Genomic DNA, 25,120 nt, shown 5'->3' with positions numbered 1-25,120 from the left:
ATCTTATTTAACCATACAGCATTTCTTCCTCCCTCAATGATGTGGGTGTAACAGCCCATTATGAGCCTTGGCTTTCTTCAGAATTCTATTTCCTTTGGTTTCAAGCTGCCCTTAGCTTTTTGTCTGGTTACTTTGAGGGCATGCAAGTCTCTTTTCAGACATTCATACTGCTTTAGTTTATTTAATCATTCATATCATTAAATTTTGCATATCTCTGTGCATTTAAGTTCTAATTGACAATTTTGAGTATTTCTTGAGTGGTTGATTGTAGTAACCTTTCAATAACCCTACGTTTGTGGTTGCACAATAAAATTTAGTGAGTTTGAATGTTATGTCATGAACTGGTTGCATGAAGGCTAGGAAATTATAAACTTCATCAATAGGAAGCCTATCGGAAAGGAATATTGTCAAAGTGTAATCTTTATTTTCTTTTTTTTACCATTAAAACTTTAAAGCTAAATAATTCAAATTTACTAAAATGTCACTTTGAACCTTCATCCACTCAGCTCTTTACTTGCATTAATCTAGAAATTTCATAAGAATAAGAAATTAAGTCCTATATATGCAGAAACTGGTGGCTTGAAAAAATTACTGTGTCTACTTTATTACACAATATCTATAATACTAACATTAATTAAACTATGTTGTAAAAATTTGTTAGTTAGTGTTGGAGCTATCAAGTTGTAAGCTTTTTGAGCTGGACTGCATGCTCACAGGTTCCTTTATTTATATAAAATTGATGCGGATCGAAAAATGACATCACCTCATTATGAGTGTGTGGATAAGATCGATCAATGATTTGCGTTGTCTTGGCTGCTGTGGTATTTTTGAATTTTTCTATGGTAGCAGGCCTGGTACAACTAAACTCATAACTACACTTTGAAGGTGTCTGAATTTCAAGTGCAAATGACATTGTCATAGCTGCCAACACTACTGGATTTTCCAGTAGACTACTGAATTTTGCCAGTTGAATAAAAATTCTTCTGGTTTTTTCACATTTTAGGAGATTCCCTAAAATTGAGTCAGTTTCCTAAAAAAAATTCCTATTGAAATTGAATTTTCGTACAGATTATTGCTTGCTTGATTCTTTAAATAAGTATTACTAATACATAATGAAGCGAACCTTGTTTATGGAAATATGTTCAAAACTTTTTTTGTTCTAAAATGTTCAGTTCATTTTTAATCAGAACTCTCTTTTTAAATTAATTAAAAAAATCTTTTAATTATCTTTGAATTAAATGCCTATTAATATTAGAAATTATGAGTAAACATAATACATAGCATTTTGAGTATGTTTAATGTCAATCATAATTGGAAAATATTGCATTTTTTTCTATTTCGAAGACTCTGAAAATTCCTAAAATTCCCTATGTGTGAAATATTTAGTACAATCTGCAACAATTATCATGAAATTTATATTATTTCACAAAATCTACTGGATTTTTTTCCTATCCATGTTGGCTGCTATGCATTGTTTTTGGTTTCTACAATTATTTTAAATGTATGTAATTCGTCTGTACTACACTCACTCACTAACTCTCTCTATTGCAGTTTCAATAACCTTTCTAGTCATTTAAAAGATTTCTCTATTCATGCTGTGGGCACATGGAAATCTGTCATAATATATGTTTAAATTTAACGAGAAGTTATTGTAACCCGCTGTTCGAGTTTATAATGTTTTAATAAACACAATATTTTTTTATTTATTGCGGACATTTCTCTGATGTGTTATAAATAGCCGCACTCTACTACCAGCTAATGCTGAAGTGCAGTTGATGATAAAATCCTAATAATATTTTTACAAATTCAAAATTTTGTTTTTATACTTTATTAATAACTTATTACATATCTTACTTTTCATTACTTTTTATCAATTAGCCAGGAAAAGATAGTGCTTTTATACTGGCATTATTTATTTGAACAAATTTATAAATATAATATAATAAATATTTTATAAGTTATTACTGTACTTTATAAATATAATTTATTAAAGAGTAAACCATTTAAAAAAAATTATAAAATTTTAACTGTTTGATTTGTTTTCTTCTATTTGTTTAAGCCACTTCCTTAAGTCCAGCAATATGTTGATGTATTTTAGGTAATAATAAGCTTTTAAATAAAAGTATCAACAATAAATTAGGCAACTAAAAATTTTTTTTTGAAATTCAAAATTGTTATGTCTGAAACGACAATATTTGCATCTTTTAATATTTACCAAAAGGATTAAAAAAATCCTTCTGTCCTTTAAATCCTTTTGTTAAAAAATCCTTTCTCGATTTAAGTGAAATTTCTTTTTTGTTGTTCGAGTTTTTTCCCCCAATTGTCTTACTTTTCTATTTCTGTTATTTATATTATTCATTTTTGAACTAATTATTTCAATCCTAAATTGTTAATTACAAATTTACTTGATATTTTTGTTTTAAAAAATTTTAATGTATTTTTATAATTATTTTTAATGCTATAATTTTTCTAATTGTTTTTAACATTTTTTAATGTAAATTTTTTCCTTTCTCTTCACCCTGCAGCCAAGAATATCAAGACGGGTAAAAAAAAATTGTTTCTCAGCATGTTTCTAAATTGCAAATTATTTCTTCTGAGCATGCTGAAATTTGCATTGTATTTTACTTTTCTCCCTATAATGTTGTAGTTTTAAAACATAAGTAGTTTATTATGCAGTGTTGAAGTGTATGGTTTATTCATTGTGTTATGATGCATGTTAAATAGTGGCTAATATAAATTTAAATTTACTATCTCTTTTTTTTTTCTTCTTAAAAGTCAGAACTCAGTGAAAAAAACTTTTTGTTTAATATGATAACGGAATATTTTTAATACCCTTCAAAACAGTCTGTTTAATAAAACAGATTAATAAATATCCTGCAAATCTTTTAATTGGTTATTATAGCTTTAGGGGCAATTTAAAATTAAATGCTAAATAGTAAGTTATACATATTTTATTTTCAACTTTGCATTTAGGATTTCTATTATACCTCTGCTAAATATTTTTGAGCAACTGCTAAAATACTTCTCAGTCTCAATATTCTCTTATTTACCCTTGTGCATAATTTCCCCCCCCCCTCTAATTACATTATTTTTGCTGCTTGTAAAAGGCTTTTTGTTTAGTGTTTTATAAACAAAAAAATTTTTTCTCATGAATACTTACTCGTATTCTTATTGATAAAAATAAGCGTCATACGAACCTCTGCTCTTTGCTTTAATGCTTAATGAAACAAATGAACTGATCTATTGAAATTTTTAACAGTGTTTTTTTCCATTGCTAATTTCATTTATTCGTATAAGTTGAAGTACTATAAAAGTTTTGTAGTGACTTGCTGACGCACTGATATTTTTTTTGTACAATACTTATTTTTTTTAAATTAAAACTATAGCAATTCCAATATGAGGGAAATCAGAAATTTACTAAAATTATTTTGTATGCATTTTTTGCATAATGCATGTATGTGCAGCCACAATTTTTCCTATAAAATATTTTTGATCTTTCAATGTTATCTTTCTGTAACTTCTTTACTTAAATTACTAGTTTTTCATACTTTCTAATTTTTAATTTAGTTCTAACATCTAAAGTTTGCCTCAAAACTGAATATCAAAGACTGATTTAATAATTAGTGTTTTATAAATTTAGTAATTTTGTTGAATTTGTTTGTTGTGTTATTAAACTAAGTAAGCTTTTTTGTTTTAAGTTTCTGATATTTTTCTATTGCTAGTTATCTGCTTTAGAAACATATGACTGAAATAAATTTTATTTTGTAGCATGATTAACAAAAATTTTTTTTTTACATTTAAGTTTTTCTGAATATGATTAAATTATTCTTGATGTATTTTAATTCTAATTATTAAATACTCCTTTTTATTAAATAAATAATCCAAAGAAACTAAAACGATAAGATATTAACTGTTTAAAGACTTCATTTACTTAAAAAATTTATAAAAAGGAGAAAAGAAAACTATTGACTGTTTTTTCCTTATGTATTTTTGAAGTAAATGAAGTTTTTAATCAGATAATACTCTTTTTTTATATTTTTTAATCACCTTGTTCCGTGTCTTTAGTTTATTTACCTAGCTTTCATAGTTTTTTTTAATGAAATAATGAAGCTTACAGATAATTGTTTACTATTATTTTGTTAAAGTGGATCTATAGCTAAACTCTTGTCTTCTATAAATACACCTTCTGTAAAATTCTGATACTGTAATTACTTTTTAAATTGAAAGTGGTTGCATCCTATCCTTCATTAATTTTTTTCTGAAAAAGCTGGACAAGACTTTGAGAAGATTTATTTTTCAAAATTAATCTCTTCATTACTTATTATCTTTATTTACAAAAAGCGTGACCTTAAAGAATACCTTTATGAGACATTGTGTATTTTGTTTCTAATATTATATAATCTAATTACTTTCCAATACGTCATTTGATAATTTATTTTTATTTACATTTTTCATTCTGTGCCTTATTTGATAATTTAATTTTAAAATTTTATTTAAGATTTGAGTAGCACTTTTAAATTCTATTAAATTTAAGATCAAGGATATGATACAGACAGATATGACATTATACAGAAATAAAAATGGATTCCATTAATTAAATGAAACTTTTTTTTAAAAAATTGAATTTTTCATATATATTAATTGAAAATTGATTTTTCTGTTCTGAAAATTCCTGTCATTTTGAATCCTGTCACTGTTTTAATATTGTAATTTAAAATTGGCCTACATGTTTAGAAGTGGAATCTAACTTCTTTTAAATATTAAAATAATATATAAATTTCTCTATTAAATTATTTATTTAGTTTAATTTGTTACTTTTGCAAAATAGCATCTCCTAATGCTTTATTTTCATTTGAATAGTTATGAATTATAATATTCTGTTAAGTAAGTAATTGATTGCTAATAAAATTATTTTGTGAAAAATAAATATTTTAGGCATATTTTCTGTCATATTTTAGCCTCATGTAAGGATATGGGACTCAGTTAGTTTAAATACTTTGCATGTTATTGGAGCTGGTGAATTTGAGCGTGCAGTTTGCTGTGTTGCATTCTCTCATGCGGTGAGTTATAAACTAAACTTATCAACAAATGTATTAGTTTTTTTTATGATTATTATGTAACTCCACAATATGCAATACCTGATAAAATTATAAACCTAAAGCTAATTACTGTTATAAATTGTATTTTTTTGTTTTCTAAAAAAATAATACTGTGAAATCTGTTAAATTCATTGTTTTAATAAATATGTGCAAAATAAAAAGGCAAACCTTCAAACCTTGATTACTTTTATATTTTTCTAATTTATGTGGTACGTTTTTTTATGAAGCTACCAATCCCACATTTACTAAGAAATTCATAGAGTACTTCTTTAAGGACAGTAAAGTAAAGCATTCCGCAACAGCTCTTTGTGGGCCAGGGGGCTCCACAATCTTGTGTCCAATGGCATGATTGTGGCAACGTGTTCAGCACTGTGCTGCACAGACTGCGTTTGCTTTCCAGATAAGCTGGTACCCATTGATCTAGGTGGGCTTAAAGCTACCACTACAGATTGATTGGAATTGTATTTTCGCAGTGGTAGACGCATTACATATATAACGCTAAAACTAGTATGTAATTATTTAAATTTAGCAATAAAGGTAGAAGATTAGTATTTATAAAAATTAAGTGTAGACGTATAATATTAGTAAATAGATTCAACATAGAGAATAGAATGTTGAGATCAAATAAATAAATAAATGAGGAAACCAGAGAAAGTAAGAATTGACAAAATATTATATTAAAAATTAATTATCTAAAAATCATAAAAATTTTAAATAAAGTCAATTACAAGAGAATATAATATATAATTTTATTGATGAACAATTATAGTGTCAGTAGATGAATCCACAGCAAAGCACAACATATAAATTTGAATTTTCGCTGTTTAAATTTTAAAAATTTGTGTCGACACTCTCTGTATTTCCATTTTAATACCACACATTTGAATTATATATCACGCATAGAGTAACAAAATTAGTACTGTACATTTTTTTTAATTCAAGGGAATTTTGTAAATTTTTAATTAATTTTGTGATTTGTGATGGGAATACTGTACATTTTTTTTTAATTAAGTAGAATGCACGAGAATGCTGCATCACCAAAATTGGGTTTCACAAAGCCAAAGAGGATTTAAACTTTATTACAATCGATCAAAAATAAGATCAAACAAAGAAAAACCCTTTTAGTATTTATTTATATAACAGCTTGGAGAGAAAAACTGATTGCATATTTGAAAGTATCTAAGATCTGTTGCAAAATCTCATAAAACAAAAATATTATTTGTTCCCCTGTGTAATTGATTTTCAATTACAATTAGTTCTCTATGATATAAAATGAAGTTAAAAATTAAACTAAATAGATCAATATCTGAATTTTCAAGAAAAGTAAAATGCAACTTTATTTTTCTTGAAAATTCAGATATTGATCTATTTAGTTTAATTTTTTATTATCAGTCAAACACTGTCCTGATTTCTCTGTTAGAATATTTGATCAATTAATGAAGTTAGGCATCCCAAACAGTCAATTTTCATAGATTTGCTAGTGTTATCTTAATTATATGTTTCATGTAAGTTAGCTTAATTATCGATCAATGTTAATCATTTTTATTATTAATGATTTATGATGAATTGGAGATGATTGTATTTGTCTTCAGTTTATGCATTAAATGCTTCAATATTTCTTTTAGTATCGATAAAATATAATGGTCCTTATTTGGAAGCTTTTTATTTGGAAATTTCCCCATAATTCAAACCCTCAACTTTAGCTTTTGAGACTTTTCTGAAAATTCTCGACATATATTTAGAAATATATGGTGTATTATATTTTATTTTATGCCTGTATGTTTTTAAACTTTATATTTTTACCTTTATATTGTCTCAAAAATATGTTTTAAAGAGTATTTATGATGCTTATGAAAAGCTATTTGAATGATGAATAATTTAAATAACTTTATATAAATTTATGTGCTCATCTCTTTTAATGTTAGGATGGAGGTGCACTTCTCTGTGTCATAGATGAATCAGTAGAGCATACTCTTTCCCTTTGGGACTGGCAAAAAGGTGAAAAGGGCCACAAAATAACAGAAACTAAAGTAAGTGTTTTTAATACTTATGATAGAATTGTAACAAATAGCCCTCATCCCTTTGATGCAGAATTTTTATTAAACATATTTTCTTATTTTTTTTGTTGGACAAAATAAGTGAAAAATATTATATTTAGAATTTTAATAATTTATAGTTATGAAATACAGAATGAAACACTGTAATTTTTCCCTTGTTTTCTCTACATTTCGAACTTATTTCATGAGTTCTATTTGCTTGCAGCTTATGCTCAATAAATAAAACTTATTGTTTTACTTTATTTTCTTCGTACATGTTTTTTGTATTTATTTAATATGCTATGTATGTATATATGCATGCATGTGTGTATATATATNTATATATAAGGGACACCAGTGTCCCATCTCGGACAAAGGATTATCTAAGCTTAGTTTTCAATCTTACATTTTCATCTTTGTTTCTTTTAGAGTGCATCAGAAACTGTTCTTGCTGCTGAGTTCCACCCAATGGATAGACATACTCTTATAACTATTGGCAAAAACCATATTTACTTTTGGGACACTGAAGGTGGCACTCTAGCTAAAAAATTGGGCCTTTTTGAAGTAAATTTGAATTTTTTTTTTCTTCCTATAAGTTTTCAAAAATGATTATCTATTTCATTCCATTTTTCATTTGTGTCATTTTTTTTTGTTTTTATGTAGTAAATATACCATTTATTTATTTTGCTAATCAAATTTAAGTTTTAGTCTTTGATAACATGTTGCTGAAAAAAATATTTAAACTATAGAAAATTATTTCTTATTGACAATTGAACTTTAAAAGTACTTAAAATTAGATTTAAATAAAGTGCTGAAGGCTTCAAAATGTCTGTACAACAGGAAAAACTATCAGGCTGTGCAGCGAGTCATAAAAATCAAACTTTTATGTTTCCAGGTGGGTTTTTCAAATTTCCAAAAACCGAAAACATTGAATGTAATGAAGCCACATTGTCTGCAAAAAGCAATTGAAATAAATTGTTACGAAACATTCAAATTATGTCCATTTAACTTTATTGAGGTTTTCAAATTTATTTGTATACTTGAAAGTTAATTATATAGATTTATACTATAGCTAAAGCATGACTGTGAATACTCCGAAATTTTTCGGGCATAATTTCTTTATAGATGGCAATATTTATATTTCAGTGTTTGATTTCGAATTTTCGCTACTTTGTTTTAACAAAATTGATTTAAAATGATTTTGACTTTCATGACTTATAAATTATTTAAATGAATATTCAGAAGCTCAAGTGTAATAGAAATTTAAATAATTCCTGCTGGTAATTGGCATTTCAACTGCTATATTTTTAAAGCTAGAAAATATTTTTGTCAAAATCTTGTACTATAAATACTGCTAGCATTATTTGAGAAACAATTATAATTTCTATAGTTTTACTACAGCCTTTTCTTTTCTAAATTTAATTATTTAATAAATGTTTTATGTCAAATTATACTTTTGCAATATGTGATAAACAAAAATATTATTATTATTACTAAAATTACTATTTGCTTAAATTACTAATTAATTTTGTATTAGTAATTTAATTAAAATTATAAAAAATACTGCTGCAATGTAGGTTATATGTCCATTCTAAAAATTTTTTATGAGATGATATCCCTAATTTCATCTGAAAAAGTAAAATACATTAGTAGATTTTATGTTTTACTTATGCAATTTTTTGTTAATTCAAGTAAGAAAAAAAATTCATTTCGTTAAACTAACAATTTATATTTTTTATTTTGCCATCAAACTTTACAATCTGATGTTTTGAAATGAAAGTAATATTTTTTATTTAAATGAACCAAGTTTTTATTAATAAAATAAATAAATTTGTATGATGATTTTTTAAAAAGAAATTAATGTTTTTTTCTCCATTTTTAGAAATAATCTTTAAATTTTGTTTTTAGAAACAAGACAAGCCTCGCTATGTGTTGTGTATATCCCTTACAGAAACCGGTGAACTTTTGACCGGAGACTCAAATGGCAATATATTAATCTGGTCAAGAGGTACTTTTTCATTATAGTATCTTAATTCGAAGTACTTTTAACCCAGGGCAGTTATGCATGTGGAAAATCTTTTTATTTTTATTTTTAATCCTTCCAAATGTTACTCTACTTCCTACCTATAAACAGTGTTGTGCTTTGAAAAAACCTCTGATTTTTATGCACTTAAATTCCTACTTATTTAGAATTAAAAAAGAGAAAAGTTATCTGTCATACCTCAGTTTTCAGATTTGGGAGTGGGAGTGAGGAATTAGACTGAATCACAGTTGTATGTAAAAATGTGTGAACATTTGGAGGCATTAAAAATGAAAATACCAAAATCGCCAATGTGTTAATCACTTTTTTTATTATTTTATTTGAAAATCCTCTAAAATGTTATTATTATTGAGCACTAAGATACATTTCATTCAGAAAATCCCTTAATATAAAATTATTAAAATAAAAATGCCTTTTTGTATGTTTTATTTTTATTCTTGACTTAAAAAGATGACATTTAAAAAGTCAGATTTTAAAATATTGCTTAAAAATGAAATTAAACATAAAGTTATTATTGTTAAACAGAAATGGGAATTTTTCAATTATTCTTTTCATTATTTCAATTTAGATAATGTAATAGCGTATGTTTTAAGTGTACAAATATTTTAAGAATTTGTATATTTTAAAAAAAAAAATATTTTAGTGTTTCTCACTATTGTTTTGAGAAATCAATTAAATCTACAGGCTTGTATATTCTTTTTGTTTTTTATTGTCTACAAGCACATTATTCCTGGTATAATGTTATAATTTTTTTTAAGATAAATATTTTTATATTTCGTTGTGAACATTCATTAGTAATTATTACGAAGAATATGAAAATACTTGTAAATACAACTTTCTAAGCTGAAGTACAAGTTTTATATTGCGATTTTTTTTTTAAAATTCTTTTTGTAAGCTTCATAATTGTGTAGACTTAACTCTTAATATGAAAATATGATTATTCAAATACTTACAATATTGCATTCAAACGATCTCTAGTTAAAGAGAATGAAGTGGAAAAAATAATCATGTGTCCAAATCTGGACTCAAATTTTATAAGCTTGAGGAAAAAACTTATTGTGTTCATCTTCCTTAAAACACAAATCTTACTTTATAACTTAAACTTTGATTCTTAGAATATCCTTTTTCCTAAATATAGTAAACTATAACTTCCACTTTTTTTATTAGTGTTTATTTTTGTTGAAAAATTAGCATTTTCAAGCTTATATTTATCTTTTATATATGTATAACAAAATTTTCTATATTTTTTTAATTAAATGAAAAAAAAACGCTAAATTTTTTGCGAGGAATTTGCTCTAGGTAGGTATTCACGAGTCAGGTAAAACAAGGAAGACCTGAAATTGTCAGGGAATTTTATTTTAACTCTAAAAATCAGGGAATAGTCAGGGAAAGTTGAATTTTTTTACAGAAAAGCTGCAAAAATCCTATATCATACCTGGAAAATAACCAATCTTAAAATTGCAAGCAACAGTAATTAGTTATTGATTTTTGAGTTAAATAATTCTAACATCTATTACAATTATTTTTATTAAACTCCACTTTTTAGTGAAACTTTCCCATGTTTCCATTCTCATTCTAATACATGTTTTTGCTCATAAAATCTAATATTTGACATTACAAATAAAAAAAATCAAACTTTTCTGTTGAAAAATTGCATGGCTTAGATAAAATATGATAAGGAATTTCATTGAAATTTACCTGTAAAAGTCAAGGAATTATTTTTTCTTCCTGAAATTGAGTGGGAACCCTGTATTACACAGCTCTGTGCCTTTTAGGCTACTATTTTCTATAGCCTCTATTTTCCTCCTTTTGAGTGTAGCCTTACTTGAATTACTTTGTATTTATTAACTCTTTTTTTAAAAAAATTAATCGTAACATGTATAATATTTTTCCTTTTAAGGATCAAATAGAGTTACTAGAACTATCTATAATGCTCATGACGGTGGTGTATTTTCAATCTGTTCAATGAAAGATGGCACATTTCTTTCTGGTGGTGGCCGTGATCGTAGAATTGTTGAATGGGACCACGCTTTATCGAGAACGGGTAGAGAAGCTAAGGTAAATTTAAATTATATTGCTGTATCTTATATGTACTCCATGCAAACTTAATTTAGGATTATTGTTAATTTATTTGCTGAGTATCAGTAATGTATGCAGCCAAATATTTATACTTATAGAAACCTACATTGAGTATTTTTGTTTTGATAATTAACTATATTTTGTTGTCATTAGCCTTAAAAGTTTGTAATATGTTATTTGATATGGAATAAAAGGAGGCAGATAATAATTGATATCAGTAATCAAAGGCTGATACTATGCCTGAAAATGCAATGGATAAAATCAAAACGTAAATTAAAATGATGGGATATACATTAAAAGCCCGACTGCCCAGAATTCAATTAAGCAAAAAGCTCAAATGTATAGGACTTTTTGGAAGTATAGGGGAGAAGAAATTCTTTAAAATTTTAATTTATTAACTGTTTTAATATTTTAGTTTATTTTCACCTTATCTTTATGCCACATCATCAGTATATTGTTTCTTTCCAAATTTTATATTGATAAGTGTTCTCCCTGCTACTTTGTGGTACGGTGAACTTTCATAATTATGGATTAATTTTCAATCAGAAATGAATTAAATCTATTTGTAATCTACATTACCTTTATTATCTTTCTTTGTGCAGTTATTCTGATATATCTTTGTTTTTTGTCATTTTTATTATAGTGCTACATTTTTCCAAGTAAAAATTGTAATATGTAACACCATTAATTTCAGCATTAAATAATAAAAATAGGTATGATTTTATACTGTTGCTCTCTCGTGCTTCATTCCCATTTTACAATTTCAGTTTTTATTATCGACAGAATAGACATCCTTCGATTTGATACTTTATCAACAACTTAAATAATTTTTATCAACAGTTATTCTGAAATTCATTCCCATTTTGCAATTTCAGTTTTTATTTGTTTACAGATAACTTGAATAATTTTTATGGTCAGCTATTATAGTTTTCTTCTAGTGTTGTTATTTAAATGTTGATTGCAATTTTTTTATATTTTGCACTGTATTTCTTTCTTGAGAATAAGGTAAAATTGAGATTTTTGGCACTCTTAATATTCGAAATTTCTATATGTCTGAATTTTACTGAGCATTACTGAATGTATAATTTAAGAAAAACGAAAGAAATTGTTTAAAGGTAAAGCAGCCATCTAGTCTACCATATGGATCATAGATTTTAAGGCTACTCAGTTTCAATTAAAGTGTTGATTGGAATTTTTTATTTTGCGCTGCATTTCTTTCTTGAAAATAAGGTAAAATTTTTGGCTCTCAAGTATTTGAAATTTCTATATATCTGAATTTTGCTGAGCATTACTGAATTTCTAATTCAAGAAAAACAAAAGGAATTGTTAAAGGGTAAAACAACCATCTAGTTTAATTTTTTTTTTTTTTTTGTCCAACGTATACTTCAAATGTTTCTGGTTGTATCTAATGACTGTTTGATCTTCTGCAAGTCTTAAATAAAAATACTTCTTTGTTTTGGAAGATTTAGATCTTAATAATCGCGTGGTAAGAATATTAATGTAATCATTCAGTTTGTTTTATCAGAATAATTTTTTTGTATTTATTTGAATTGTATTTTAGCAAGTGTTTGAGTAAATTTTTTTTTATCTTTTATGTTTCAATATCTTTGAGACTTAGTCACATTTCCTAATTTATCTTTTTCTTTTTATTCTAGTTACCGGAACAAACTGGTGGTGTCAGAGCTTTAGCACAAGGCAAAGGCAGCATGTTGCTTGTTGGTACTACCAAGAACTGCATTCTCCAAGGCACACTATCTTTAAATTTTTCGTTAATTGTTCAAGTAAGCTCATTCTTTTTCTATTTTAGCCTATTCTTTAAAGATTATATTTTGAAAATGCATAAGTTAATTTCAATGCCTAAAAATTATCCTGCTCCAAAATTCAAGAAAATCCTGTTAATTTAAAATACTCTGTTACAAAATTTTGTTCTTTTGTATCACTGATTGCTGAAAGCATATGAGTTATACAGTCAAACCCTGCTATAGTGAACACTGTTTATAGTGAACTCCTGGATATAGTGAACAAAATGTTCGGTCCCGTGCCTTGCTATAAGTGGATAATGTTATTTTTTGTGGATATAGTGAACCAAAAAAGTTAGGAAGTTGGATATGATGAACTTTTTTCTGTCTTCAACTGATTTTTTTTGTAATAATTTTGAAATTTCTACTTAAAAAATACATATACCGATTTTCAAAACCATCTATAGAGGGGAATGCAGCGATAAGCATTTTTTCTTGTTTGCTCTTATCTCACTTTCCCATCCCTAAACAAACAAAGCAGATGTTTCCAACCCAGGCACTGTAAGGTGTCAGTCAGATCAATATGCATTTTATGTCAGAGGGAATGAGCAATTATTCATTATTGGTCAAAGGGTTGGACACTAATATGTGTTGATAAGGCCCTCATTTCAAATCCTTTTTGCTCTCAGTTCAGTTTAAAAAATCCTGCAAACAAATGTCTCAAATTTAACTATGGCGAGCAATAAACGTAAAACGTTCTCCATTGATGATAAAATGGGCATAATCAGAAAAATTGAAAATGGATGCACTTAAACTGATATTTGCAGGGAATATAAACAATCCAAATCTGCAATTTGTAACATATGGAAAAATAGGCAATTAATAATGTCTGCTCATGAAAAAAATTTAGATGGCAGAAAAAAGTTGAGGAAAGCAGATTGCAAGGATGTTGAAGAAGCATTACTGAAGTGGTTCACCAATCGAAGTATCTAAACAAATGTCGATGAATTTGCTAATTATTTCATGAGACTACTTTTATGTGCTAAAGATTAAAAAAAATTTTTTTTGCACGCAAGACAAAGAGTAATGGAAAATAACACATTTTTTGCTACTACATAATATTTTATTTGAACAATGTGTAATAAAAGGGAGGAGTTTGGGAACCATTAGTTAAATTGTCTATTAGTCTATTTAGCGCAACGGATATAGTGTACTCCCGGTTATAGTGAACAGAAATTTCGGTCCCTTGAAGGTTCACTATAGCAGGGTTTGACTGTATTAGCATTCAAATTGGTATTTGCACATTGAATCAAGATGCAATGAAGTTGAATTGTTTGAAACATTGTTACTCTTTGTTTAAAGTTTTTTGTTTGTTCACTTCTTTAATTTAATGCAAGCAAATTTTCAATTAATGCAGAATTCGAATTGAGTCACAAGAATTTGTTTTACATTGATTTTTAATCAATTTATAAATTTTGCTTGATTGAATAGAAAATAGACTATTTAGTTCCAGTTAAATCACTGGGTACAAAATTAATACCTTCCTATTATGTTATTAAATGAATATGCCTCCTTTATTTTTGCTGTATTTAAATATTAAAATCAACAATGTTTTGATGTTGTTGTCTTGTTGATAATATTTTTAATTTTGAAATAATTGTTTAAATTTTCTTTTATCTGATTTTCTTCAATTAAAAATACTCATAAATCATTGAAATATTAGTGACTTTTTTGTATTAGTAAATAGTAGCTAAACTTCCTAAAATCAAAAATGTAGTTGGGTAGTGACTCCATTATAAAATTTTAAGTCATATGAAACTTTACTTGTAACACTAGAAATTAATATATTGTTGTAAATTTGAATCAAAATACTAATTTATTAATTGCAATTGATAACAAGGTGGTCAGACAAAGCTGTTTAGTTATTAGTCATAAAGGTTTAGTCTTATAAATAGTAGGCATAATTATTTATAAAATTTAAATTCTAATTTACTCTATTTCAACTCTATATTATTTTGTATTACTCTATATATTTAAACTTTTTATTTTTTGTCAGTTTCTTTCTTCTTGGCATAAATAATTTACAAAAGATTTTATGCTTGTGAGATGTATTTCTTTTTACTATAATAATCAAATTCACCGCAGAACTACTTTGTTAAAAATCTACTTTTGAAACTTAATTTTTATTTATTTTAATCCTTATTAACCAAATTTAGAATTTTATCTTTCTTTTCGTTCAAGATGTATTACATATTGGCTAATTTCTTGGAAATAGTAAAACACGAAACATTATTTTATTTATTATTAAAAGTTATGATATAATTTTTGTTTGTTTATGTATTAGTATGAGATGTATTTCTTTTTACTATTATAATCAAATTCACCTCAGAACTACTTTGTTTAAAATCTACTTGTGAAACTTAATTTTTATTTATTTTAATCCTAATTGACCAAATTTAGAATTTTATCTTTCTTTTTGTTTAAGATGTATTACATATCGGCTAATTTCTTGAAAATAGTAAAGCACGGAACAATATTTTATTCATTCTTAAAAGTTATGATATAATTTTTGTTTGTTTATAGGGCCACACTGAAGAGATATGGGCCCTTGCTGTTCATCCTAGCCAAAGTCAATTCATTAGTGGAGGTCATGATCATTTTATTCATATGTGGGATACAATGTCTCATTCAGTCGTTTGGAGCAAAGATATTGGAGTATGTATTTTTCCTTCAATTTTTAGTATTTTTCTTAGTTATATAAGTTATGTTCAAAAAATTAAATAAGTAAAAAAATTCAAAACCTTATTTGAAAAAAAAAACTGAGTCTAAATAACATGATAAATTACTATTTTAATTGAAAAAGTTTATAAATTTATTTAATCCAATACATTGTGAGTTAAAAAGAATAAAAACTTAGTGATGGCTNTTAATTTAGTTACAACTCCCGAATGTTTGCCAGCTATGGCAGGAGCGCCATCCGTAGTTGTGCTCCTAAGTATATTCCAGTCGAAGATTCCGCTTGTTGCTAAGAAATGGCGTTACTGTCTATCTCTCTCGCTTGTCTAGGCGCGCGCTGCCCTTGAAATTATTTATAGATGTAGTGTGCACATTTTAAAACTTCCGTAGAGGAATCGAGTGAAGTTTAAAAAACACGATTCTTCTTTCTGTGATACATCGCTATCGAGGGCCGTATTGATACGAACCGGGGGCCAGATGTGGCCCGCGGGCCATATCTTTGACATGACTGGTTTAGATATTACTTTGGAGCATTATCTGTTATATTACTCTGGAGAGGGTTTTCATAGAGTTGTAGTATATTCATTATATGATACATATAGTTGATAATTGATAGTTAATTTTCTGTGTTGTCCATAAGTATTAATAATACTCTTTAATATGAAGTTTTTAATTATGCTTCATATAGGAGGCAGTGCAGTCAGCTTGTTTCTCACCTGATGGAAGTGTTCTTGCTCTTGCAACCTCCTCTGGCAGGTGGTCAGTGCTAGATGCAACAACACGCCAAGTCTATTCCATGCATGCTGATGGAAATGAAGTCATAGACTGCATTAGATTTTCACCTGGTGTGTATTCATTCTAATTATTATACATAAAATAAATAAGAGAGAAATCATTCTCAAACTTTTCAGTAAACTTTCAAACTAAGTATAACTACGTAATGTCCAACAGTACCATCTTAAAATCTTACCTGGAATTAATATTCTGCAATTGAATTTTACATGCATGAGTGATTTGTTTTGTTTTATAATGATCTACTAAACTGAACACCAATTTAGATGATTCTACCTTTTTATTTACATGCAAGTAATGCTTTATTATAATAAATTCTGAATTTTTAACAAAATAAATTTAATCTATGTAGTTAATTACTTTTTGACTATATGAAATAAAAATTTTAGAAATTTATAATTTGACTGTTACAAACTTGTTATAAATACAAAATCTAATTGCTTTAAAACCTCTTTTTAGCATTAACTTATTTTTTTCAATATTGTTGATATATATATATATCCGTCGTTGAACAGCCGACCCAATTTTGGGTTAAGACTACTAATGTTCAACTCTGTAGCCTTGTAATTTTGAGCCAATCTAGAAGACAAGGGAACTCCTGAATCAGTACCCCCAGAGGTTTGATTTGTTATGGGAACATGGAGACTACTAATGTTCAACTCTGTAGCTTTGTAATTTTGAGCCAATCTAGAAGACAAGGGAACTCCTGAATCAGTACCCCCAGAGGTTTGATTTGTTATGGGAACATGGAGGACTTTGTGACTTGACAGATTTACCATGCACCAGCCACCATTTAGTAGACGAGGAGTCTTCAGCCGGCGAGGATTGAACCCACTATCCCTTGGACGTGAACGCAGTGCCCTACCAACCAGGCTATCCCTGCCCTCAATATTATTTTTTGGATTAATGAAAAACTTTCAAATATTTTAATTCTTTTTAAAGTAGTTTCAATTACTTGAAATGTTTTTTTCTTTTTCAGATGGCCGTTTCTTAGCTGTTGGATCACACGACAATTACATATATGTTTATCAAGTTGATGATGAATGTAAAAAATATAACAGGATAGGTCGTTGCATGGTAATTTTTCGCCAAATTATATTTATTTTATTTAATACTATTTACTTTTATTCTTTAGTTATTATAATAATTTATTTAATTATTAAAATTGAAAGTTTTGGGAACAAATCAACATGAGCTGTTTGGGACATTTCTAGCTTTAATAATATTTCTGTTTGTAGGGTCATTCAAGCTTTATTACTCACCTTGACTGGTCAGAAGATAGTACATACATTCAAACTAGTTCCGGAGATTATGAGCTTTTATATTGTAAGTATGAAAAAGTAAGATGTGAAAGCAAACATTAAGCAAATTAATAAATTTTTTGTGTAAAAATTCTGCAAAATTCAAATTCTCTTTATGATGCCAAATAAATGGCAAAATTTGAATTCTACATGTGAAAAAACTTGAACCAAATTAAATGCTAAGAAAAGTAAAATGCAACTGAAAAGAAAAAAATAATTTAAAAGTGTTTAACGTTTTAGTTGATTTCTACTATGGCACATATCCTAAGTGTCAAAAATGGAAAAAATCACAAATTAAAGTCAAAGGCTACAATAAGTTCATTAAATTCTTGCTTATTCCTTTTATCAGGATTAAGCATATCATAAACCTCCATAACATCTCTTTGATTTGACCTTGCATGACAGCGGATTTAAATTCGTTGAGATTAAAACACTCCATGTGGTTGAACTTTCCATCCATGAGGGAAACGTAAAGTAATTATGCTCATGTGTGTAAAGATATGTAAATTATTTTTTCAGCATCTGAAACTTAATGGTTTGTAAAAACTTTTCATCTTGTAGACATCTCTTCTTCAAAATATAAACAGCCATTACAAGGTTTAAACTCCTGTGAACATCCAGTGTATGGTACCTAGGATTTCAAAGTCTGGTGCAATTTTCTTCACTTTTGTATCCTACTCTTATTAAACATGGTGTAATAATAAATATCAGGAGAAAGAAGAAAAAAACTATCATTCAAAGTAGCACATGAGTAAATATAAGAATTTTCTTTAAGCTGGATAAAACAAAGAAAATAAGCTGGAACCTAGGAAATAATCTATGGAACCTAAGGTTTCAAAGTCTGACGTGATTTTCTTCTTCCTGGTATCTTCCTCGTATTCAACTTGGTGTAATGAAAATCGCCAAGTGAAAGAAAAAGAACCAGAACTGACATTCGATCTAGCATATGAGTTAATATAAGAATTCTCCTTAAGCTGGATAAAATGAAGAAAATAAGCTATTATTTATTATTTTATTTACAGCATCATTGTCTCCCAACAGTAGTCCATTTTATTCATTTTTTCTTGAACATCCTCACTATGCAAAATCAAGGAAGAGAGTGATAAACTTCACTTGCAAATCAGTCTTCTACGCCTAAAAAAAATTTTTCTCAAACATTTTTTGTCTACTTCATAAAAGGGAAAATCTTGAAAACTTGACCAGTAAATGCAGTCTCTGACAACTTACATGTTTCAAAGTCCTTTTTTTAGTAGCAAGATTGCGGACACATACCCAAGAAAGAAAAAAAGAGGGGGAAACGAAAGAACGCTTGTTACTAAATAAGATAACACCATAAGCATATACTTGTGTCATTAATATAACATATACAATTGATGCCCTACTTTATGTTCCTTGCCTCCCAAACAGAAACAGTTATAGTGTGAAAAAATAAAAATGATGCTAACGTGAACTGAAATTGACAGGTTAATAGTAAATATTATTTCATTCTATTTATGTCATTTAACTGTACAATAATAATTGCTCGTCTTTGTAATGGCACTGATACAACATGGTTTCTTGTTAAAATAATGGTTAATTAGGTTGAATTAAGAAACACCCTGATGTAAGATATGTGACAGTAATGATGTGTGTTTATTTATTGTCACTCTAAAATTATAAAATTGGATGGTTTTCAAAAAATAAAAATTAAATAATTACACAAAATACATCCTTACTTATCAACTTTTACAAAGTTGTAATTTTTTTAATAATTTTTATTAAAACGGTATGTGCTGTTAAATCTTGTCGTTATCTTTATACCATAATGAATTTTTATTTATTTATTATTATTTTTTGAAGTTCAGTCAAAAGAATAGAATATGACTGTTTTGATCAAATTTAAATAAATAAAATTTTTTTTTTCTAAAATAGTGACAATTTATGTAGATTTTTCTCTTTCTCTCATTGGACAAATAATTGGTCTGTGAAATTGTTTACTCATAAATGTTAATTTAAATCTAATTTTTTTAATAACATTTTTTAATCTTTTTACAGGGAATGCTGGTGTTTGTAGACAAGTTAGCAATATGTCGATTGCAAGAGATCTCAAATGGCAAACTCAAACTTGTACCATTGGTTTTAGTGTGTTAGGTAATGCATACAAATATTTATTACTGATTTCCTTTTTTATCTTAGCATTTTACTATAGTATTTTCAAACATGTTTCACTAAACATAACTAAGCTAAGTACTTTTTTTTTATTGGGTGCAGTTTCTTTTTCTGTTACGAAATGCTTAATACTTGTGCGGAACTCATAAGTTGACAAATTCATGGTATAATTTTTTATTCATTCTTTAAAGTTTATACGTTAAGCTAGAAATGTTAAACTTTCCTCTTTTTTTTTGAAATTATTATTTTTATTTTAGTTACTTTAAAAGGAAATGTTTCTTAAGTAATAGTTTTCTTTAATAAAAAAAATGCATTCCTCTTCCATTTTTCTTCCTAATTCTTGTTAGTTAATCTCTATTTTAGCTGTTATGAAATATTAATTTATGTCTTATCTTTAAATAATGAATCATCAGTTACTGATTTCATGCACAAACTTATATTTTCAATTTGTTTTTCTTTCAATTATGAAAATTTATTTGACAATCTAAATGATTGATTATCTTACTCAAATGTATTGACTATCCCTTTTAGAAAAAATTTATTTCTTCAGTTGTATGCTTATTTGGATCCTTTGCTATTTTTCATTTTGATTCTTTTATGTCTACACAGATTTACATACATATATCTAAGCACAAAATATTAAATTTTGGCAAATATGTTTGTATTAAATTTATGGTTACTGGTAATATGGTAAAGTCATTTTTGATCATATTTTAGTGATTCTCTTATATTCCTAGACCTAAGTTAATATTTTTGCCTTTTCTGTTTAGGTATATGGCCTGAAAATGCTGATGGTTCTGATGTCAATACTTGTTCTCGATCTCATAACCAGAAATTAATTGCTACTGGAGATGATTTTGGCAAAGTTAATATTTATAGTTTCCCAGCATGCCAACCGAAGGTATGAAATTTTAACCATTCATAAAATTCGATTTATCTATTTTTACAAAGTTATGATTGTTTATTATTATTATTATTAAATGCATAAAATTATTTAAACTTTGTTTGTAAAGTTTCTAGTAATTTTAGCTTTTAAAAATTATTTATATAACTTTAAGTGTTGTTATTTTTAAGATATTTTAATTCTTAATTTAACTAGTGTTATTTCAAACTATCAAATTAGTGGAAATATTACTGTGAAAGTGTACTTATAATTAAAGAAAAAACCAAATTTTCCTCTTTAAAATAAAATATGTAGAATTTTTTTGGGTATTTTTTTCAAGTGTAACTTTAAAACTGCTTATGTATATTTTTATTTCACATCAAATTTTATTTTGGGTGGTCCTAAAGTGACTGCCAATTTGAAAAATCAACAGAAAATTGAAAGGAGATAGAAATGTAATGTTTGCTAAATTCTGCTACAGCCACCAAAATGTTGTTCTCTTACCAAAATCAAATTTTTCTTACAAGGTGTGTCAATAGATGACACTAGTAACTGGTAAAACCATAAATGTACATATTCTGCTGCTGATAAAGCCAATTAAAAACTTGTTTCGACATCTGTTAATTTTGTCCTCAAACTGTACTTTATTGTATAAGGTATACAAACTGAGTAAAAAAGTAAGAAACATTGTTATTGTTTGAAGAATATGCATCGGTTGTCGACGAAATTTTACCTTGTGATGTGCTTACATTAAAAAATATTTGTGATGTGCTTACATTAAAAGATATTTGTGATGTTTCAAATGACACAGAAGAATTGAGTGAAACTGAGGAAGATATTGCCAAACCTCCTAGTCTTTCTGATGCCAGAAAAGCGTTGGATACTTTTCAAAAATTTAATTTCAAATGTGGCTCCAGAAATGTTCATATATTTACAGCAGTTGGACAATTTTCAATTAATGGTCGGTGAGAAAAAGCAAAAACAAACTACTTTATACGATTAAGCAAAAGTCTCATCAATAATTGTAAAAATGTGTGCATCACTGTGTAAATAGCATAACATTGGCTAAAATAAAAAAGAAGGTAGACAACTTTGTTTTTATTTATCAGCATTTTTTTTCTAAATGGATTGTAAAATTAAATATTTATTCCATTATGCTGATTCTGTAATATAAGTTATACAAGTTAAAAAAATTTTTAGTTTTTAATTTGAGTGTTTTTATACTTCACTGTTTATGAAGTTTTCCCGTTTAATAAGTTATTTCTTTCCACTCCCTTAAAAAAACTTAAGCGAGTTCCACTGTATATATGTAGTTTTGAGTATATATATAACAATAATAATTGTGTGTAGTTTTAAGTACATTTTATTACTTATATTTTTCAGTCACCTCATCACAGTTATGGCGGCCATAGTAGTCATGTGACTAATGTAGACTTTACTCCTGATGATACAAGACTAATATCTCTCGGAGGGCGAGACTGCAGCATCATGCAGTGGGCATTAACGTAAAGTAATCACATGAACATGTAGTATACTACTTGGTCATAAAACTAGATTTTCTAAATCACTGATTTTGCCTTACTAGAGCAATTGAAGAATACTTGCTGAGGAAGAAACAAGTTTGGAGATACATACTAAGCAAATAACTTTCAAGTCTCTTGTTATTGTTTGAGACTTTTAGAAAGAATTTATTTAATGTTGGTGCTTAGTATTCATTTCAAGTGGTTTTATTTTTACAACACGATGTTTACGTCTCTCTTTTGGGACTTGTAAAGTTTTATGCTTTTATGAAGAAATTGAACCTGGTGACTTATAATCAGAAATTTAACCCAGTGAAAAATATTACATAAGTAAAAATTGTGTTATCTAACTTTAGATTGTGATAGTAAAGAGATATCTTTATATAGTTTTTTTGAATGCAAATATGTTTTACAACAATGGTATTCTTATATTTTTAATAGTGAAGTGTTTTAAATCTTTAAAAATTATTAATGTTTTTTACAAAAAATTGCACTTTGGCATTCAGAACAAAAGAATTTCAAACATAAGTTAAGCGATGTCTGAACTAGCTGTAAACTTATACAATGTTATGTAGAAAAAAAACGAAATTATTTATATAAAACTGAATGATTTATGTTATTAACTTTGAAATGCATTTTTACATGTTGAATCCTGAAAATGTGTAATGCAGACTTTTCATTTCGAAATGTGTGATATTTCAATGTTTTTATAGCTTTTTGTTTATAAATGTGTTTTGTTAATAAACTATGTAGCTTATAAAAAACTTTATTATGTGTTGTGTTTAGAAAACATTTTAAATTTCAATATATATTAAAAGTTAATCAAAACTATGGATTCTTTTTCTTTATAAAATTATCTTTTTTAAATTTCGTTCTGTAGAACAATCTTTAAAAAGAAATGTCAATGAAAATTATTCTTTGAATTATAAACAAGATGAAGTTTTGTAATTCTTATAACAAGTATAATAATCAAGTTACCCCTCATTAGTTTTCTAATAAATGACATTTATTATTATTGCATGTTAGTATTCATTCAAAAGTTTTAGCGTTCTTTCATAATTAATCTTTCATTGTTTTAGTTTTAAAAAGCTTTTTACTATAAATTAATGGTTTGTAGCATTTTAAATATTGAAAATATTAAGTATATTTTAAAAAGAAAAAAAGAAACAGTTTTAGGTTTAATTGTTCAGTGTGTGGATCTTAAATTATCTCTAAGAAGCAGTTTTGAATTTTCCTGATTGAAAGAAGTAGAGAAACTGAAATTTATATTATGTTTGAAAAATTCAATTTTATTCTTACTCTTTTTAGTATGGCTCTTAATTATGAAATATATTTTAATATTTAACATATTTAAATTATTTTTCTTCTCTACTTTAAAAAAAGAAATTGAAAATTTTTTTACATAAAAGCGGAGAAAAAGAATCAGTTTAACTTATCAATATAACTTCAAAAAGTGATAATTTAAAGTGCTAAAAAATTTTTGAAATTAATAAGTAATTTAACAAAGATAAGTTAGTGTAAGTGCGAAATAATACATAATAAAGGTTTATTACACTCACTAAATTAACTTTATTGTCACTCATTGGCAGTCAAACGTCACTGAAATATGTCAGTGCAGCAAATTTGGTACTTTCCTCATAGGAATAGGTATTGAATTAATATGAAAGTAATTAATTATTTTTTGTTGCATATTCTAGAAGTTGACTTTTTCTGCTCTTATTTGGTTTATATTACAAGGTGTTTTCTTTCAGGCAATTTTATATTTTTTTTTCTCAGAAACAAAAGAAAAGTTTAATAATCCCTTTCCCATTTACATGTATGCATGCGTAGAATTCATTGTGATTATATCTGTTGGCGTTAAAGTTTTATTTTTTATTGTAGATAATCAGAATATTTGATACATGAAAATATTTCCATAAATAAATTATTCAAATACTTCTATTTAATAAAACAGTTTTAACAATAATATTAAATATTTGAATTAATAATATAAAAATATTGAAATTAATAATGAATTTAGCAAAGATAAGTTAGTGTAAGTGCAAAATAATGCATACTTAACAAGGGTTTACTACACTCACTAAATTAACTTTATTGTTACTCATTGGCAGTCAAATGTCACAGGAATGTGTCGATGCAGCAAATTTGGTACTTCCCAGGTAATATGAATAGGAATTGAATTAGTGCGAAAGTAAGTGATTAATTCTTTTTTGTTGCATAGTCTAGAAGTCATTGACTTTTTCTCCTCTAATTTGGTTTATATTACAAGGTGTTCTTTTTTTTCAAGCAATTTTATATTTTTTCCCCACAGACATAAATAATAGTTTGATAATCCCTTTTACATGAATTTATGTGTAGAATTTATTGTGATTATATCTGCTTGTGTAAAAGTTTTTTTTTTAATTTTATTTTTACCATAGATAATCGGAATATTTGATATATGAAAATATTTCCATGTGTAAATTATTCAAATATTTCTGTTTAATAAAACAATTTTAATAATAATACTAGTATTAAAAATATATATATAATTTCAAAAATCAATAAATTGAAATATCAGCTGTTTTAAGGCTCTTAGATTTTAAAATGTTGTTTGAAACATTGTTGAAAAATGTAAACTATTTAATCTCTTTTGAAATACATGTGTACAAAAAACATTATTAATGCAGGTTTACCACTCTACAGGGAGAATATGGAAAAAGCAGGGAATTTAAAAATCACCTAAAATAACAGGGAATTTTGAGTT

At 26.6% G+C, this 25,120-nt stretch overlaps 1 protein-coding gene across 8 annotated transcripts in view; it reads left to right on the top strand.

Annotated features, from left to right (window-relative positions):
• The window catches only part of LOC107441696 (echinoderm microtubule-associated protein-like 2), a 74,702-nt gene extending 50,539 nt beyond the window's left edge, over positions 1 to 24,163 (top strand). For 4 of the 8 annotated variants that reach the window (XM_071183216.1, XM_043047193.2, XM_043047191.2 and 1 more), the window contains 14 exons: positions 2,526 to 2,543; positions 4,959 to 5,060; positions 7,025 to 7,129; positions 7,565 to 7,699; positions 9,044 to 9,143; positions 11,077 to 11,234; positions 12,911 to 13,036; positions 15,578 to 15,709; positions 16,419 to 16,575; positions 17,502 to 17,599; positions 17,761 to 17,848; positions 19,858 to 19,953; positions 20,742 to 20,872; positions 22,238 to 23,541. In XM_071183216.1, coding sequence (XP_071039317.1) covers positions 2,526 to 2,543; positions 4,959 to 5,060; positions 7,025 to 7,129; positions 7,565 to 7,699; positions 9,044 to 9,143; positions 11,077 to 11,234; positions 12,911 to 13,036; positions 15,578 to 15,709; positions 16,419 to 16,575; positions 17,502 to 17,599; positions 17,761 to 17,848; positions 19,858 to 19,953; positions 20,742 to 20,872; positions 22,238 to 22,363 — 1,572 coding nt within the window. In that variant the 3' untranslated portion in view covers positions 22,364 to 23,541. Of the gene's footprint in view, positions 1 to 2,525; positions 2,544 to 4,958; positions 5,061 to 7,024; positions 7,130 to 7,564; positions 7,700 to 9,043; positions 9,144 to 11,076; positions 11,235 to 12,910; positions 13,037 to 15,577; positions 15,710 to 16,418; positions 16,576 to 17,501; positions 17,600 to 17,760; positions 17,849 to 19,857; positions 19,954 to 20,741; positions 20,873 to 22,237 lie in introns of all 8 variants that reach the window. The other 4 variants (XM_071183217.1, XM_043047195.2, XM_071183215.1 and 1 more) reach the window with 2 other exon arrangements.
• Positions 24,164 to 25,120: the final 957 nt, after the last annotated feature.

The sequence above is a fragment of the Parasteatoda tepidariorum genome, chromosome 7, assembly GCF_043381705.1.
Source record: "Parasteatoda tepidariorum isolate YZ-2023 chromosome 7, CAS_Ptep_4.0, whole genome shotgun sequence".
In the NCBI taxonomy this organism is placed as follows: Eukaryota; Metazoa; Arthropoda; class Arachnida; order Araneae; family Theridiidae; genus Parasteatoda; species Parasteatoda tepidariorum.
This window is presented reverse-complemented; position numbering and strand designations above follow the sequence as displayed.